The following is an 18,831-nucleotide window of genomic DNA, read 5'->3' as shown; positions in this document are numbered from 1 at the left end:
AAAAAAATAATATTAATAATAAATTAAAACTAAAACAATGTAAATAACAATTAAAATACATAAATAAATGCATTGGTATAGTTGAATAACAAACAAACAGGTAAATAGTAAATGATAATAAATTGACATATAACTAATGATAAATGAAAATCAGACAGACAAATTATAACAAAACAAAAACAAATAATATAACATAAATTATAATAATTACAGCATCTTACTTAGGTATTTATCTAAATGATTCTTAAAGCTTCGAACTGAACTACATTGCACTACCTGTGCAGGAAGTTTATTCCATTCATTAACTACACGGTTGGCAAAGTTGTTTCTACCTACTTCCAAATTGAATCTATTTCCGGACAGTTTGAGACCATTGTTTCTTGTCTGATTCTCATTCAATGTGAAAATTTGGTCACTTTTGATGTTGTCAATTCCCTTTAAAATCTTAAAGACCTGTATCAAGTCACCTCTGAGTCTACGCTTTTTTAGGGAAAACAGATTCATGTGCTTAAGTCGATTTTCGTATGATTTATTTTTGATATTTGGAATCAGTTTTGTGGCTCGCCGTTGTACTTTTTCCAGTCTGTCAATGTCTTTAATGAGATTCGGTGACCATACGGAAACAGCATATTCCAAATGTGGACGAACTAACGATTTATATAGCTTGTTAATGAGTGATGGACTTTTGAAATCAAAAGATCGCGCAATCAATCCCAGAATCTTATTTGCTTTCTCAGAGGCTGAAATACACTGCTTGGATGATTTGAGGTCGTTACTGATAATTACGCCGAGATCTTTTTCACTATCCACTTTTGTTAACGAATTTCCAAATAACTTGTAATCGTACTTGCTGTTATGTTTACCTATGTGCATTACCTTGCATTTACTTGTGTTAAATTTCATTAGCCACTTTTCAGACCATTGCTGTAATTGATCTAAATCTTCTTGAATATCTAATTGGTTTGAGTGATCATTTGCCACTCCGCACAGTTTTGTATCATCAGCAAATTTGGAAACAGTAGATTTTAGTCCATGGTCTATATCATTTATATATACTATGAATAGAAGTGGCCCAAGAACGGAACCCTGAGGAACTCCACTTGCAACACTTTTCCATCCAGAAGTTTTTCCATTTAAAACAACTCTCTGTTTTCGACCTTTCAACCAATTACTAGTCCAACCTAATAGGCTACCACTTATTCCATGCAAAGCTAATTTAGTAAGTAGTCTTTCGTGTGGGACGGTATCAAAAGCTTTTGCAAAGTCTAGATATATTAAATCTATATTGTTTCTTTTGTCATAATTCGAGACAACTGTGTTGTAGAATTCGAGTAAGTTAGTCACGCAAGAATGTTTCCGTCTGAAACCATGTTGGCTATCATTTATCAAACGGTTACTTTCTAAATGATATTCGATAGCATCTCTGATATATATATATACATATATATATATATATATACATATACATATATATATATATATATCTAAGTCTAAATAAAAATATTCTTCTAAAAAAGGCTGTGGAAGTCGGGGAAAGGTGGTATTTCGGTGACACTTTGTCCTAAAAATATTCTTGAAAAAGAGCTTGGGTAAGTCGGGGTCAGGTGGTATTCTTCTTCTTCTTCTTCTTCTTCTTCTTCTTCTTCTTCTTCTTCGCGTTCCTCTTCTTCTTCTTCGCGTTCTTCTTCTTCTTCGCGTTCTTCTTCTTCTTCGCGTTCTTCTTCTTCGCGTTCTTCTTCTTCTTCTTCTTCTTCTTCTTCTTCTTCTTCGCGTTCTTCTTCTTCTTCTTCGCGTTCTTCTTCTTCTTCGCGTTCTTCTTCTTCTTCTTCGCGTTCTTCTTCTTCTTCGCGTTCTTCTTCTTCTTTGCGTTCTTCTTCGCGTTCTTCTTCGCGTTCTTCTTCTTCTTCTTCTTCTTCTTCTTCTTCTTCTTCTTCTTCTTCTTCTTCTTCTTCTTCTTCTTCTTCTTCTTAACGTTCTTTTTCTTCTTCTTCGCGTTCTTCTTCTTCTTCGCGTTCTTCTTCTTTTTCTTCGCGTTCTTCTTCTTCTTCTTCTTCTTCTTCTTCTTCTTCTTCTTCTTCTTCTTCGCGTTATTCTTCTTCTTCTTCCTCGCGTTCTTCTTCGCGTTTTTCTCGCGTTCTTCTTTGCGTTCTTCTTCGCATTCTTCTTCGCGTTCTTCTTCTTCTTCGCGTTCTTCTTCTTCCTCGCGTTCTTCTTCGCATTCTACTTCGCGTTCTTCTTCCTCGCGTTCTTCTTCGTGCTGGTGATCCCGTGTTGGGGTTCCGCCCCGAGGCCGAGGCCGAAGGGGAAAACGAGGGATTAGAGTGCGGAAAGCTGCGGCCGTAGGCCGCCGTTTGCGCAGCCAAGCCTCCGGCGAAGCCGGGAATGGCAAAGCCCGCGGCTTGTATATATACATATATATATATATATATATATATATATATATGTATATATATATATATATATATATATATAAGGTATTTTTATTTAGAAGTGCACACCTACGCTATACAGCATTAGAAAATGAAATGTTGATTTTGTAAATTATAATAAATCAGTGTAATATATTTTTATCTTACATTTTTTCTATCCTTGGCAGTTGTAATTGTTATTTCGAACTATGTGTTGTTTTCATTATCTGTATTTCATGTATATGGATTCAATACCAAATAAACTTATTCCTCACAGGTAGACAGCAGCGGGTGCTGGTCAATGGCGCTCTCTCCAACTGGTCCAGGGTCACCAGTGGAGTTCTTCAGGGTTCTGTTTTGGGCCCCCTCCTCTTCACGATGTTTGTATCGGATGTTCCCGATCTCCTCAAGATGACACAAAAATCTACCAAGTAATAGAAGTACTCGACAACAGCAGTCTCCAAGAAGATCTAGTAAGACTGGAGTCATGGGCACAGAAAATGCAGATGCTGTTTCACCCAGAGAAATGTAAGATTATGCATGTGGGAACAAACAACCCACTATATGAATATACAATGAATGGATCTGATGGATCACCACACACGCTGGTGTCAGTGGAAGAAGAAAGGGATCTGGGGGTCACGGTGGATCAGCGGCTGCAATTCTCAAGCCATATTCAAGCACAGGTCAGCAAGCCCAATAGAGTACTTGGAGCAATCAAACACACTTTTACGGCTATGGTCAAAACTGCCTTCCTCCACCTGTACAAAAGCCTAGTTCGCCCTCACCTGGAGTATGCCTCGGTAATTTGGTCCCCAAAGCTGAAAAGAGACAAGGCTGCACTTGAAAGAGTACAGAGACGGGCAACACGATTGGTTACAGGACTGTCTCACTTATCCTACTCAGAGCGACTTGCTAGTCTTCAACTCCCAACACTCCAGTTTAGAAGACATAGAGCGGACCTTATACAAGCTTTCAAGATTATGAAGAACATTGATCTGATAGATTACAGGAGGGAATGCAACAGCTGTGGAAGAGCGATGTTCAACTCAACACTTAGTACAGCGACCAGAGGTCACAACTTAAAGCTACAATTACAACACCAAACTAGCTACAGAAAAACTTCCTACCTGCAAGAATTACAGAACCATGAAACAAGCTGAGCCAAGAAACCATTAGTGCCAAAACCGTAGAATCTTTTAAAAGTAAAATCGCGAAAGAATTGTCTACTAGAGAAGAACTCCACAAGTACATTAATCCTGCTGACCTCTCGGTGCTTAGGGGCTGCAACCTGCACACTAACACCGCTATAGCGTCCAACCTTGCCATGTGGTCTTGTTACCCTTCGGGGTACCTAATGACCAATACTAAAGATAATTATTATTATTATTATTATTATTATTATTAACAACGTTGCTAAAATTATACACAAGCGAACGAAGTCGCGTCGAGTCCTTTAGATGCAATTTTTGTTTTGATAAGATCCGGAGGTCAAAGACGAAGGACGACCCAGATGACCTCTAGAATTACAGGTACTGCATTAAATACAGGTTAGGTTAGAATAGACGAATTGATCATGCTTCAATTTTCTTTGATCTCCGCAGCAACCAAAACAAAGATGGTGTCTCAAGTAGCCGAGGCAGTTTGTTTCTGTATCGCTTTTAGTATTTTTTTTCTGTTACTGATTTCCGCCAAGAAAAACGTATATTACGTTGGTGTATTATAAGTTTTAAAGTTAATATTTAATTTTCTATTGCTATGGCGCGTAGGGTCTCCGGAAAAGGTCAGTAATTGTTTTCCCCCTTTAGTTTTTATTTCTTTATTTATTTTTATGGACTAGCATGGTTTATACCGGTTGTGTGGTGAAAGTATACGACGGAGTAGTAGTTTCACTCACTGACACCATTTAACACTATTTCTCAGAGGAGGCTCCCATACAGGCACCTTTCCCATTCCAAATACTCAAAGGATTATAAAGGCGGAGCATGCCGACAGGAGACCTTTTGGTCCATATCAAGGACGGATGAGAAAAAAATATACAATAATGATAAGTAAATAAAAACTACAATAAAGTAAGTAATAATAAATACTCTCGGATGGTTATTTTTTTGTGAAGATAATTTTGTGAATCGTGGCAACATATTGAAGAAGAAGCAAAGGCAGTTTCTGTAGCCGAAGCGAGCTCGCCGAGATATACACATAAGCGGAAGTAGGCTGATAATTTTGTCTCATGGAACGATTGTTAGATTCATACCAGTAATTTTTAACGTTTTGATGACTCCAGACCCCCAATGGATTGGCTAATATGATCCCAATCTTCCTTCATTTGACTGTCGAAATAATCACCACCATTCCTATTAGTTGCCAGTATGACTTCCAAATATATCAATAACTTGAATTTACTGTATCATATGAATAGCTAAGAATAGAAATAAAATAAAATCATAAGCATCATTAACTTTATCATAACAGCAAAACAAAGAAATGAGAAATGACAAATATGCACAGCTATAATTCGACAACATAACAGACTCGTACTAATATGGTGAGATATTTACTGATTAATGCAAAACATGGAATGGATGTGGTGATGATATGGTTTAACGTCACAAACTCCCCCTATCAGAAGGCTAGGACGGTGCCCCTCACAGGACTTTGTAGTATGGAATTTAATAAACCATGCTAGGTTCAACTTCGCCGGTGGCAGGATTCGAGCCACCATCCCCTCGACCTTCGCAACAAGTAACGACGTCCTAACCCGCTCAGCCAGCGGGATGTACAATTCTAATCAACCTATTTCCATTGAGTGCGAATACACACACGCACACACACTTCAACGAACGGACGGCTTAGAAGACGTTTTGAAGAAAATTGAAGTTTTGTGGATCCCAACGCAAAGAGAAATGCCTATTGTATTTACAGGGTGGGGGGGAATTGCTCGTGGGGTAGTGGGAAAGTAGGGAAAGAGAAGTGGAGGGATTGCTGAGGGAAATGGAAGGAAATGAGGAAGGAGAGGACTTGGCCCAGGCAGACAGGCGAAAGGTAAACAAACGGCCCCCCGACCAGCTGAGCGACGATGAAATGTCTAATAAAAATGTAAAGATTAGAAGTATAGATAAGAGCAATACAGTAGAAAGTGATGAGAATATTTTCCAGGGATTTAAAGAGGGTGGGGGGGGACACAAACCCCCCCCCCCGACTGACAAGACTAGAAGAGAAGGTCGATAAGATGATCGAGGACTTGGAGCGTAGGTTCGGTCATGTTAACAACATTATACGGAGAGTTGAAAAATTGGAAGAACTAGAGAAGGCGAACAAAAACTTAACTAAGGAAATTGAAGAATTAAAAAAACAGTTAAAAGAAGTAAAAGATGAGAATAAAGTCTTAAAGGAGAATAATAAGGAGAACAAGGAGGGTTGGAAAAAAATTCAAGAAAATAGCAAAGTTGCATTCACTGACATAATCAGACAGCAAATGAATGAACAAACTGAAAACTCAGTTATTAAAGTGATGAGACAGAAGGAGAATATAGTAAGAGACTTAGCAGACAGAAAGAAATGTATAATTATATTAGGAATGGAAGAGAAACATAACCCAGATAGAACCACAAGAATCAAAGAGGAAAATGAAAAAGTAAGCAGATTACTAGAATTAGTTCAGGAAGATGAACCTGAAATCATGAAACAAATCGAAGAGAAATTCAGGCTCGGGAAATATAGTACAGACAAGACCAGACCAATTAAGATTAAATTCAGGTCACAAACTACGGCTGAGAATATCTTATCCAAAACAGGGAAACTAGCAACAAGTGAACAATATAAAAAGGTATGGATAAAAAGGGAAATGAATAAAGAGGAAAGAGAGGAAGAAAAACAGAAAAGACTTGAAGCAAAGGGAAAAAACGAGATAAGAACGGAGTCAGAAAAAGAGAGATTCTATTGGAGAGTAGTGAATATGAAACTAAAGAAAGTCGACATACAAGAGAAAAACAAAAGGGAAACAGAGAATACAATGGAAGTGGCAGAAAACTAAGAGTGTCTTACACAAATATAGATGGATTAATAACAGGATTGAATGAGCTGAATGATTATTTGAAAGAAAAAGAACCAGACATAATGGGAATTGTAGAAACAAAATTAAAAGGTCCACTACCACCCAACAGTGTAGGACATGATGCATATAATTATTGGATTAGAAACAGAGTGAAAAAGGAAGGGGGTGGAGTTATGTTCCTGACTAAGAAGGATATAAACGTGAAGTGTGTCACATATGGAAAGAATACAGTAGATATGATAATGATGGAAGTAGAAGACAGAGATAAGAAGAACAGAAAGTTTGTGATAAATTATGTGCCCCCGAAAACAGCCTCATGGGAAGAGAGTGAACATAAAAGTATGTTAGAGGACACAAAGATAACATTAAACAAGATAATGGAAGAGGGAGGAAAAATAGTTATGATGGGCGACTTTAATTGCAAAGAAGTCTGCTGGGAAGAAATGACAGTAAAGGGTGGAGACGGCTCATGGGGAAACGCTCTACTTGAGATGGTTACTGACCATACAATGACACAATGGATACAGGAGAACACTAGGTATAGAATTTAAGAAGAACCATAGAGACTAGACCTAGTAATTATATCCGAACCTAGTAGAGTGTACATAATTGAATATAAAACACCAATAAGTAAAAGTGACCACATATTGATTGAATTGGAACTTAATGAAGAAAAATATATGAAAAGAAATGAACAATATAGAAAAGGAAGAATGATGTATGAAAAAACAAACTTTGATAAAATAAGAGAATTCTTTCAAAAGGAAAACTGGGAAGAAATATACAAAGAAGAAACAACAGTGGAAGAGAAATGGAATATTTTGACAAAAATTTACAAAAAAGGAGTGGAAAAGTATGTCCCAAGACAAAAACAAGAAAAAGAATATGTAAAATGCTGGTACAACAAAAGCTGTAGGGAGTTAAAAGACAAAAGAGACAAAGCCTGGACCAGATGGAAAAAAGACAGAAGACCTGAAAAATGGAAAATATATACCTGTTATAGAAATGAATATGTACAAATGTGCAGAGAGGAAAAGAGAAAATATGAAAAAGATATAGAAAAGTGTAAAGATCAACCAAAACTATTCTACAGATTTGTAAACAATAAACTGAAAAACAAACAAGATTTGGAGAAATTAAGACAGGAGGGAGTTGAATACACTGAGGAAATGGAAATGGCGGAAATTATGAACAAACATTTTAAATCAGTGTTTACAAGGGAGAACATACAACCTGAAGAGATCGAATGGAAAGAGAAAGTCCCCCCTATGGAAGAAATAGAAGTAACAAAGAATGAAATATTAACACACTTGAGTAATCTTGATGTCAGAAAATCGCATGGACCAGATGAAATAGCAAACTGGATTTTGAAAGAATGCAGGAATGAACTGGCAGACAAAATACATAGCATACTAAATAGTTCCTTGAAAGAAGGAAAAGTTCCAGAAGATTGGAAAAAAGCAAATATAGTACCTATATATAAAGGAGGAAATAAAGAAGAACCTACCAACTATAGACCAGTCTCTCTAACAAGTACAATAGCAAAAATTTGTGAAAGAATTATCAAAAGTAGATGGGTAAAATATTTAGAAAAAAAACAAAGTGTTAAATCCAAGGCAATTTGGATTCAGACAAGGACGATCATGCATCACCAATTTAATATGTTTCTATTCAAGGCTAATAGATATAATACAAGAAAGAGATGGATGGGCGGACTGTGCATTTTTAGATCTAAAGAAAGCTTTTGACAAAGTACCACATAAGAAGTTGCTTAAGAAATTAGAAACTGAAGGAGGAATACAGGGCAAACTACTAAATTGGATGGAGGACTTTTTGCAAGAAAGAAAAATGAGAGTAGTGATAAGAAACCAGCACTCAAAATGGGATGAAGTAATAAGCGGTGTTCCGCAGGGAACAGTTCTGGCCCCAATAATGTTTGCTATATATATTAATGATATGGATGAAGGAATTGAAAGCTATATGAGCTTCTTTGCAGATGATGCAAAACTACTGAAAAGAGTGAAAACTGAAGAAGATTGTGAATCACTACAGAGAGATCTAAATAAAGTACAGGAATGGAGTAGGAAGTGGGAGATGGAGTTCAATACAAAAAAGTGTAGTATAATGGAATTTGGAAAAAGCAAAAACAGAATAACAGGAGCATATAAATTGGGAGAAGAAGGAATAAAAAAAGTAGAAAATGAGAAGGACCTGGGAGTCATTGTTATAAATAATATGTCACCTGAGAAACATATAAATAAGATTTTTGGAGAAATTTATAATCTAATAAGAACAATCAAAGTTGCATTTACATACCTGGATGAAGAAATGGTGAAGAAAATTCTAATCACCCTGATAAGACCAAGATTGGAATATGCAGCAACGATATGGTCACCAAGTACAAAAAAATGTATAAAAAAACTTGAAAGAATACAAAGAGCAATTACAAAATTGGCACCAACACTCTCAAAACTATCATATGAAGAGAGACTAGAAAAACTTGAACTACAGACACTAGAGCAAAGAAGAGAGAGAGGAGATTTGATAGCTATTTACAGAATCATGAAAGGCATAGAAATTACTGATAGAGAGAATCTGATAAAATGGGATGACAGAAATACAAGAGGACACGGAAAGAAAATAAAAAAAGACAGCTATAGAAGAGATTTGAAAAAGAACAGCTTTCCTCACAGAGTAATAGACAGTTGGAACAAGTTAGATGAGAAAGTGGTGTGTGCAAAAACAATACATGAATTTAAAAATAGTTTAGATAAAATGAGATATGAAGACGGGACCCCACGAGCATAGCTCCCCTTCCCGTAAAATACAACTAGGTAAATACATATATATATATATATATATATATATATATAATATATATATATATATATATATATATATATATATATGTGTGTGTGTGTGTGTGTGTGTGTGTATGTGTGTGTGTGTGTGTGTGTGTGTATTTACCTAGTTGTATTTTACGGGAAGGGGAGCTATGCTCGTGGGGTCCCGTCTTCATATCTCATTTTATCTAAACTATTTTTAAATTTATGTATTGTTTTTGCACACACCACTTTCTCATCTAACTTGTTCCAACTGTCTATTACTCTGTGAGGAAAGCTGTTCTTTTTCACATCTCTTCTATAGCTGTCTTTCTTGATTTTCTTTCCGTGTCCTCTTGTATTTCTATCATCCCATTTTATCAGATTCTCTCTATCAATAATTTCTATGCCTTTCATGATTCTGTAAATAGCTATCAAATCTCCTCTCTCTCTTCTTTGCTCTAGTGTCTGTAGTTCAAGTTTTGCTAGTCTCTCTTCATATGATAGTTTTGAGTGTTGGTGCCAATTTTGTAATTGCTCTTTGTATTCTTTCAAGTTTTTTTATACATTTTTTTGTACTTGGTGACCATATCGTTGCTGCATATTCCAATCTTGGTCTTATCAGAGTGATTAGAATTTTCTTCACCATTTCTTCATCCAGGTATGTAAATGCCACTTTGATTGTTCTTATTAAATTATAAGTTTCTCCAAAAATCTTATTTATATGTTTCTCAGGTGACATATTATTCATAACAATGACTCCCAGGTCCTTCTCATTTTCTACTTTTTTTTATTCCTTCTTCTCCCAATTTATATGCTCCTGTTATTCTGTTTTTGCTTTTTCCAAATTCCATTATACTACACTTTTTAGTGTTGAACTCCATCTCCCACTTCCTACTCCATTCCTGTACTTAATTAGATCACTCTGTAGTGACTCACAATCTTCTTCCGTGTTCACTTTTTTTAACAGTTTTGCATCATCTGCAAAGAAGCTCATATAACTTTCAATTCCGTCATCCATATCATTAATATATATAGCAAACATTATTGGGGCCAGAACTGTTCCTTGTGGAACACCGCTTATTACTTCATCCCATTTTGAGTGCTGGTTTCTTATCACTACTCTCATTTTTCTTGCAAAAAGTTTTCCATCCTTTTAAGGAGTTTGCCCTGTATTCCTCCTTCGGTTTCTAATTTATTAAGCAACTTCTTATGTGGTACTTTGTCAAAAGCTTTTTTTAGGTCTAAAAATGCACAATCAGCCCATCCATCTCTTTCTTGTATTATATCTATTAGCCTTGAATAGAAACATATTAAATTGGTTACGCATGATCGTCCTTGTCTGAATCCAAATTGCCCTGGATTTAGCACGTTGTTGTTGTTGTTGTTGTTTTCAATATTTTACCCATCTACTTTTGACAATTCTTTCAAAAATTTTTGCTATTGTACTTGTTAGAGAGACTGGTCTATAGTTGGTAGGGTCTTCTTTATTTCACCCTTTATATATAGGTCCTATATTTGTTTTTTTCCAATCTTCTGGGACTTTTCCTTCTTTCAAGGAACTGTTTATTATGCTATGTATTTTGTCTGCCAGTTCATTCCTGCATTCTTTCAAAATCCAGTTTGCTATTTCATCTGGTCCATGTGATTTTCTGACATCAAGATTACTCAAGTGTGTTAATATTTCATTCTTTGTTACTTCTATTTCTTTCATGGGGGGACTTTCTCTTTCCATTCGATCTCTTTAGGTTGTATGTTCTCCCTTGTAAACACTGATTTAAAATGCTTGTTCATAATTTCCGCCATTTCAATTTCCTCTGTGTATTCAACTCCTTGTCTTAATTTCTCCAAATCTTGTTTGTTTTTCAGTTTGCTGTTTACAAATCTGTAAAATAGTTTGGTTGATCTTTACATTTTTCTATGACATCTTTTTCATATTTTCTCTTTTCCTCTCTGCACGCTTGTACATATTCATTTCTATAACAAGTATATATTTTCCATTTTTCAGGTCTTCTGTCTTTTTTCCATTTGGTCCAAGCTTTGTCTCTTTTGTCTTTTAACTCCCTACAACTTTTGTTGTACCAGCACTTTATATATTCTTTTTCTTGTTTTTGTCTTGGGACATACTTTTCCACTCCTTTTTTATAAATTTTTGTCAAAATATTCCATTTCTCTTCCACTGTTGTTTCTTCTTTGTATATTCCTTCCCAGTTTTCTTTTTGAAAGAATTCTCTTATTTTATCAAAGTTTGTTTTTTCATACATCATTCTTCCTTTTCTATATTGTTAATTTCTTTTCATGTATTTTTCTTCATTTAGTTCCAGTTCAATCAGTATATGGTCACTTTTACTTATTGGTGTTTTATATTCAATCTTTTCTACTATTCTAGGTTCAGATGTGATTATTAGGTCTAGTCTCGATGGTTCTTCTTCATTTCTATACCTAGTGTTCTCCTGTATCCACTGTGTCATTGTATGGTCAATAATCATCTCGAGTAGAACATTTCCCCATGAGCCGTCTCCACCCTTTACTGTCATTTCTTCCCAGCAGACTTCTTTGCAATTAAAGTCGCCCATCATAACTATTCTTCCTCCATCTTCCATTATCTTATTTAATGTTATCTTTGTGTCCTCTAACATACTTTTATGTTCACTCTCTTCCCACGAGGCTGTTTTTGGAGGCACATAATTTATCACAAACTTTCTGTTCTTCTTATCTCTGTCTTCCACTTCGATCATAATCATCTCTACTGTATTCTTTCCATATGTGACACTCTTCACGTTTATATCCTTCTTAGTCAGGAACATAACTCCACCCCCTTGCTTTGTCTCTCTGTTTCTAATCCAATAATTATATGTGTCATGGCCTACACTGTTGGGTGGTAGTGGACCTTTTAATTTCGTTTCTACAATTCCCATTATGTCTGGTTCTTTTTCCTTCAGATAATCATTCAGCTCATTCAATCCTGTTATTAATCCATCTATATTTGTGTAAGACACTCTTAGTTTTCTGCCACTTCCATTGTATTCTCTGTTTCCCTTTTGTTTTTCTCTAGTATTTCGAATTTTCTTACTTTCATATTCACTACTCTCCAATAGAATTTCTCTTTTTCTGACTCTGTTCTGTTCTCGTTTTTTTTTTTTCTTAACTTCTTGTCTTTTCATTTTTCCTCCTCTCTTTCCTCTTTATTCATTTCCCTTTTTATCCATACCTTTTTATATTGTTCACTTGCTGCTAGTTTCCCTGTTTTTGATAAGATATTCTCTGCCGTAGTTTGTGACCTAAATTTAATCTTAATTGGTCTGGTCTTATCTGTATTATACTTTCCGAGTCTAAACTTCTCTTCAATTTGTTTCATGATTTCAGGTTCATCTTCCTGAACTAATTCTAGTAATCTGCTTACTTTTTCATTTTCCTCATTCATTCTTGTGGTTCTATCTGGGTTGTGTTTATCTTCCATTCCTAATATAATTATACATTTCTTTTTATCTGCTAAGTCTCTTACTATATTCTCCTTCTGTCTCATCACTTTAATAACTGAGTCTTCAGTTTGTTCTTTCATTTGCTGTTTAATTATGTCAGTAAATGCAACTTTACTGTTTTCTTGGATTGTCTTCCAACCCTTAGCTTCTTTATTATTCCTCTTTAATTCTTCATTCTCCTCTTTTACTTCTTTTAACTGTCTTTTTAGTTCTTCTATTTCCTTAGTTAAGTTTTTGTTCGCCTTCTCTAGTTCTTCCAATCTTTCAACCCTTTGCGCAATTTTTGACATTCTACCGAACCTACTCTCCCAATGTTCGGTCATTTGTTCAAGTTTTTCCTCTAGTCTTGCCAGTCGGGGGAGGTTGGTATCCGCCCCCCCCCCTCATTAAATCCATGGAAATTATTATCCTCACCTTCTATTGTGCTGCTCATATCTATGTTTCTAATCTTTACATTTTTGTTAGACCCTTCATCGTCACTAAATTGATCCGGCCCGCGTTTGTTTACATGGCGTCTGCCTGCCTGGACCAAGTCCTCTCCTTCCTCATTTCCTTCCATTTCCCTCAGTAATCCCTCCCCTTCTCCTTTTTCCTCACTTTCCCACTACACCACGAGCAATCCCCTTCCCTGCAAATACAATAGGTACTTCCTTTGTGTTGAGATCCACGAAAATTTCACTTTTTCTTCAGGACGTCAATCCTCGCCGTCTGTCCGACGTAAGTGTGTGAGTGTGTGTGTGTGTGTGTGTGTGTGTGTGTGTGTGTTGGAGCAGCTAATCACACAACATTGGCTATAGCAGCCGACAATCGTAAATGGTATGAAATCAAGGTCAACAACCACCTGCAGAGAACTTCGTCAGTCAACCCCACGATAGCAACAGGCATAGGGTTATCACTTATCACGCTCCGCTCCCTCCATTTAGCAAATGGAGTTCCTTTCCATCACGATCATGTACACCACTTTCTTCATGAATCCATGAAGTTAAAAAATGTGGATAATGATGAAATGGAAAAAGCAGACCTTTCACATATGACATTAAACCCTGTAGGGTCATCCGTTATTTCAGACAATGTGGAATCGCAGGACAGTGTGTAGTGGCGGGGCTCCACCCACCAACCGCGTCTTGGACACCCGTCTCCCATGCAGACCGAGCCGGGACTAATGACGTCACCAACGCAAGCGGAAGCGCTCTCACTCACCAGGGCTCGCAATTGGCCCATAGCCAAAGGGAAGGAGGCCAATCAAAAGACTAGTCAGGAACCGAGACCTGATTGTGAGCCGCTTACCTTACCTTACCGGGGTGCCGTATCGACTTGGATGTTGGCCACTATGGATCGCCATTCCTGTCTGCACATGGCTCTTCTTAACAAGATGGCATTTATTTCTTCTACAGACGTCCTTAATCCGTCCACATATTATCTGCGTGGTCTTCCTCTTGCCCTCTTTCCTTCTATTTTTCCTGTTAGGCACGTATGTTCTAATTGTTTTCTCATGTGAGCCGCTGCCAGGATTTAAAAGACGGCCTCTTGCCAACGGAGGGCAGAGCAGCAGCAACTCGACTAGCTCCAAGACCGTCTCTCTCCTTGCATCGGATCGAGGATCTACAGGCTCCAATACCTCTCTCCTAACACTGGATCGAAGACTTACGGACTCCCGTCCATGATTTGCATTCGCACCTTTCTAGGTGTTATATAAAAAAGAGATTCACCTTCTCAAGCAAGGAGTTTTAGTTCTTCCTTGTTTGCTCATCCTAGAACACAACAAATTGGTGACCCGGTGTGTGGCAACCAAGAAGATAGCAGACCCAAAGCTCAAGCCTCCCAACTTTTCCGATGATGCGGACAACTGGCTCATCCACGCTCAAGGATATTTGGACACTCAGCAGGGGGTGGCCGACCAACAAGCCTTCGGGGTGTATATTGCCGCACTCCCGACGGAAGTTATCACCCTCGTCCAGAGCGTCATTCTAGCAAGCGTCGACTTACACCACACTCTCATGAAGGAGAAACACTACAGTGAAAAAGCAACAGTGTAGTGAACACAGAGTGTAGTGACATTACGCGTGCTAATTATCACCCCTCGACCAACCAAACCTCAGTCAATAGTGCAGTGAGCAGGACCGTTCATTCGCCGACCAGTGCCGAGAACCAAAGTGTGTAGCAGCTACGGGAGGAAATAAACGAAATTAGAAAATTGTTGAATCAGTTAACTGACATGTCACGAAGTGTCGTCCCAGATAGAAATGGTGGTACCTGCTGGTACCATGCCCGCTTTGATGAGAGAGCACTCAGATGTACCGAGCCCTGCAGCTGGTCGGGAAATGCCAGACACGGGGGACGGTAGGCACCGCCAACCACGCCTCCACCCTCTCGGTGCGTAATGATCATTCTGGATTCTCCTTCCTGGTGGACACGGGCTCTGCCGTAAACATCATGCCTCCTGCAGCAGCCCCAAGACAAGGGAAAGACATCTCATCATGCGACCTGCTCGCAACCAACGGAGCTCGTTTAGTTGTTGCTGTTGCAATCGAAGAGGCTGTTCTTGCGACTTGCTTGGTAAGACCACCCGCTCGCGCGGGATCAGTTTTTGTGGGAGTGGAAGAATGTCTGTAAGAAAATGAAAAGATGATAGTAGTTGTGTATAAAAGAGGGCTTTTGCCACCGGGAGATTAGGGATATTTATTTCGTGGTGTCGTGGCTTTGGAGGTATGAGCTGGAGACTGGGATTTATGTGTAACCGTTAGGTTACGTGGGAATATTTATTCTTCTTATCCTCATCCAACAAAGTTAAAAAAACAAAAAAAAACAAAAAACAAGTAGGAGGCTCAGTCATAGGGATAGAGAAATTGGGAATAATTTTAGTGGTAGATAAACTGAAATGAAAAGATGTAGTAGGAGAGAAAGTTATAAATGAAAACAATTTCTGTAAAAGAAAAAGTTTTTGTAGTTGTGTTAGTTTTGTTTGCGATATGGTTGTGTGTGTATTCTACACATAGGCCTCCAACGTGTATCCTTATAGCCTGACAAGGGAATACGAGCCAGCCTGCACATTTGTAGTATTACCATCATGACCAGAGAGTGACATTTTGAGGGCCTTGTTGACTGTCTCTCAAGGACCAGAGGATTTTTCAAGTGTATCCATAGAGATATTTTGTTATTTAATTGGCTCCAGGGACCACACCATTTACTAGTGTATCTTAAACAATGTGATTTGCATCAATTATTTGAGTTATGTGAGAGAGATGAAGAAACCTTCCACGAGTAGGTCACATAAAGATTTAGATCTTATGAACCCAAACTTGGACTGTTAGGGTGTTATGTTAAATATGACTGATGTGGCCAGTTGGGCCATTCCCCACTTCCAAATCTTGTGTTGTGATTTGATGAAGAAAGTTTAGAACAAAATTTGAGTCACTCTGGACCCGCACAGGAAAGGAGATTGCTAGAATTATATATATAATATATATATACAGTAAAACTTTTATCCGACTTGTCCAAACATCCGACTTTTTTCTTCAGTGTCCCAAGTTGGATAAAAGTTAAATTTGTCCAAATATCCGAACGTCGAGTGGTTCTTTAGTTGCTTCTCTCGCCACTACCAGCTCATGGCACTCAGGCAGGCTGTTATTTTCGCAGACATTTCAGTGTTTGTTTGGCCTTTTGAGATTATTTCTCCTTGTTTATAATGCTTTATTATATCGTAAACAAGTAAAATTGTCTCAAACCAGTGAGTTTTTTTTTTTTATATTTTAGTGTACGTTCAAACATCCGACTTTTCCAAACATCTGATCTAGGGTAGGTCCCACCAAGGTCGGATAAAAGGAATTTTACTGTATATACACACACACACACGCACGTCGGTCGAAGTGACAACGAAGTTTGGAACTCCCAAAAAACTTCAAGTTTCATCGATCTCAACGAGGGAGCACCTTTGTTGTATTAATAGGGAAGGGGAAGCTCGTGGTGTAGTGAGAAAGTGAAGAAAAAGGAGAGAGGGAGGGATTGCTGAGGGAAATGGAAGGAAATGAGGAAGGTGACGAACGGGTTTCCCCGGACGTCGGGAGAAATGTCAACAAGAGGGCTGCAGACGACGCAGGCGAAGTCGAAATTATCGGTAAAATATTAAGTGGAGATAATAATTTCCATTGATTTAATGAGGGGGGGTGCCAACCTCCCCCGATTAGCAAGTCTAGAGGAAAAACTAGAGAAAATGACAAAATATTGGGAGGCTAGGTTCAGCCAACTTACATGGATTACGGAAAGAGTTGATAAATTTGAAAAAATGTATAATTATATTAGGAGTGGAAGAGAAGTATAATCTAAATAGGACCACAAGAGTAAAAAAGGAAAAGGTAAACAACATATTAGAAGTAGTTCAAGAGGATGGACAAGAAACAGGGAAATTGAAGAAATATATAGACTAGGGAAATATAATACAGATAAGACCACACCAATTAAGATCAAATTCAGGTCACAAACGACAGTAGAGAATATCTTAGAAAAAACAAACAGGGAAACTAACAGACAGTGAACAATATAAACAGGTATGGATAAAAAGAGAAATGAATAAAGAGAAAAGCAAGGAGAAAACAAAAAGACTTGAAGCTAAGGGAAAAAAACGAGATAAGAACAGAGAAAAAGAGAAATTCTATTGGAGAGTAGTGAATATAAAAGTGAAGAAATGGTTCATAGCAGAGAAAAACAAAAGGGAAACAGAAAACCTAATGAAAGTAGCAGAAAATTAAAAGTGTCTTACACAAATATAGATGGCTTAATAATAGGCTTGAAAGAACTGAATGATTACCTGAAGGAAAAAGAACCAGACATAATGGGAATTGTTGAGACAAAATTGAAAGATCCACTACTACCCAACAGTGTAGGACATGGTGCATATAATTATTGGATTACAAACAGAGAGTTAAAACAAGGGGGTGGAGTTATGTTCCTGACTAAGAAAGATATAAATGTGAGGAATGTCACATATGGAAAGAATAGAGATGATTACGATGGAAGTGGAGGACAGGGATGGGAAGAGCAGGAAGTTTGTAGTAAATTATGTACCTCCTAAAACGGCTTCGTGGGAAGAGAAAGAACACAAAAATATGTTAGAAGACACAAGGATAACACCAAATAAAATAATGGATGATGGAGGAAGAATAGTCATAATGGGTGACTTTGATTGTAAAGAAATCTGCTGGGAAGAGATGACAGCGAAGGGTGGAGACGACCTATGGGGAAATGTACTACTTGATATGATTATAGAACATACAATGACGCAATGGATACAAGAGAATACTAGGTATAGAAATGAGGAAGAACCATCGAGACTGGACCTAATAATCACATCAGAACCTGAAATAGTGGACAAGATTGAATATTAGACACCAGTAAGTAAAAGTGACCATATACTGGTTGAACTGGAACTAAAAGAGGAAAAATACACGAAAAAAATGAACAATATAGAAAAGGAAGATTGATGTATGAAAAAAATGGTCAAATAAGATGATTATTTCAAAAAGCTGACTGGGAAAGAATACATAAGGAGGAAACAACAGTAGAAGAGAAATGGAATATTTTGACAAAAATTTATAAAGGAGTGGATAAGTATGTTCCAAGACAAAAACAAGAAAAATATTATGTTTAGTGCTAATACAACAAAAGATGTAGGGAGTTAAAAGACAAAAGGGATAAAGCTTCGATAAAATGGAAAAAAGACAAAAGACCTAAAAAATGGGAAATATATACTAGTTATAGAAATGAATATGTACAAGTGTGCAGAGAAGAAGAGAGAAAATACGAATAAGATGTCATAGAAAAATGTAAAGATCAACCAAAACTATTTTACAGATTTGTAAACAACAAACTGAAAAGCAAACAAGAATTAGAGAAATTACGACAAGTATTGTATTCTAAGGTTTGTTAGCATTATGTTCCTTGTAGATTCAGATAAATGCGTCGTTAGAATTCTGTATGTGTATGTACCAAGATCTATATATACCAGGTCTAACCACTTCTGACCGAATTTCGAGTGTTGGCGCAGCGGGCCCGTGACATCACCTGGCTGC

The 18,831-nt window shown here is 37.3% G+C and overlaps 1 protein-coding gene across 1 annotated transcript; it reads left to right on the top strand.

Annotated features, from left to right (window-relative positions):
* Positions 1 to 2,908: 2,908 nt before the first annotated feature.
* LOC143027515 (uncharacterized) lies at positions 2,909 to 3,571 on the top strand. Its single transcript, XM_076188801.1, has one exon. It carries the CDS (start codon positions 2,909 to 2,911, stop codon positions 3,569 to 3,571), a length of 663 nt encoding a protein of 220 aa, XP_076044916.1.
* The last annotated feature ends 15,260 nt before the right edge of the window (positions 3,572 to 18,831 follow it).

This window comes from Oratosquilla oratoria, chromosome 8 (genome assembly GCF_046742065.1).
Source record: "Oratosquilla oratoria isolate Oo_2021 chromosome 8, ASM4674206v1, whole genome shotgun sequence".
NCBI classification, from domain to species: Eukaryota; Metazoa; Arthropoda; class Malacostraca; order Stomatopoda; family Squillidae; genus Oratosquilla; species Oratosquilla oratoria.
The sequence above is the reverse complement of the archived record's forward strand: the minus strand, read 5'-3'. Positions and strand labels throughout refer to the sequence as shown.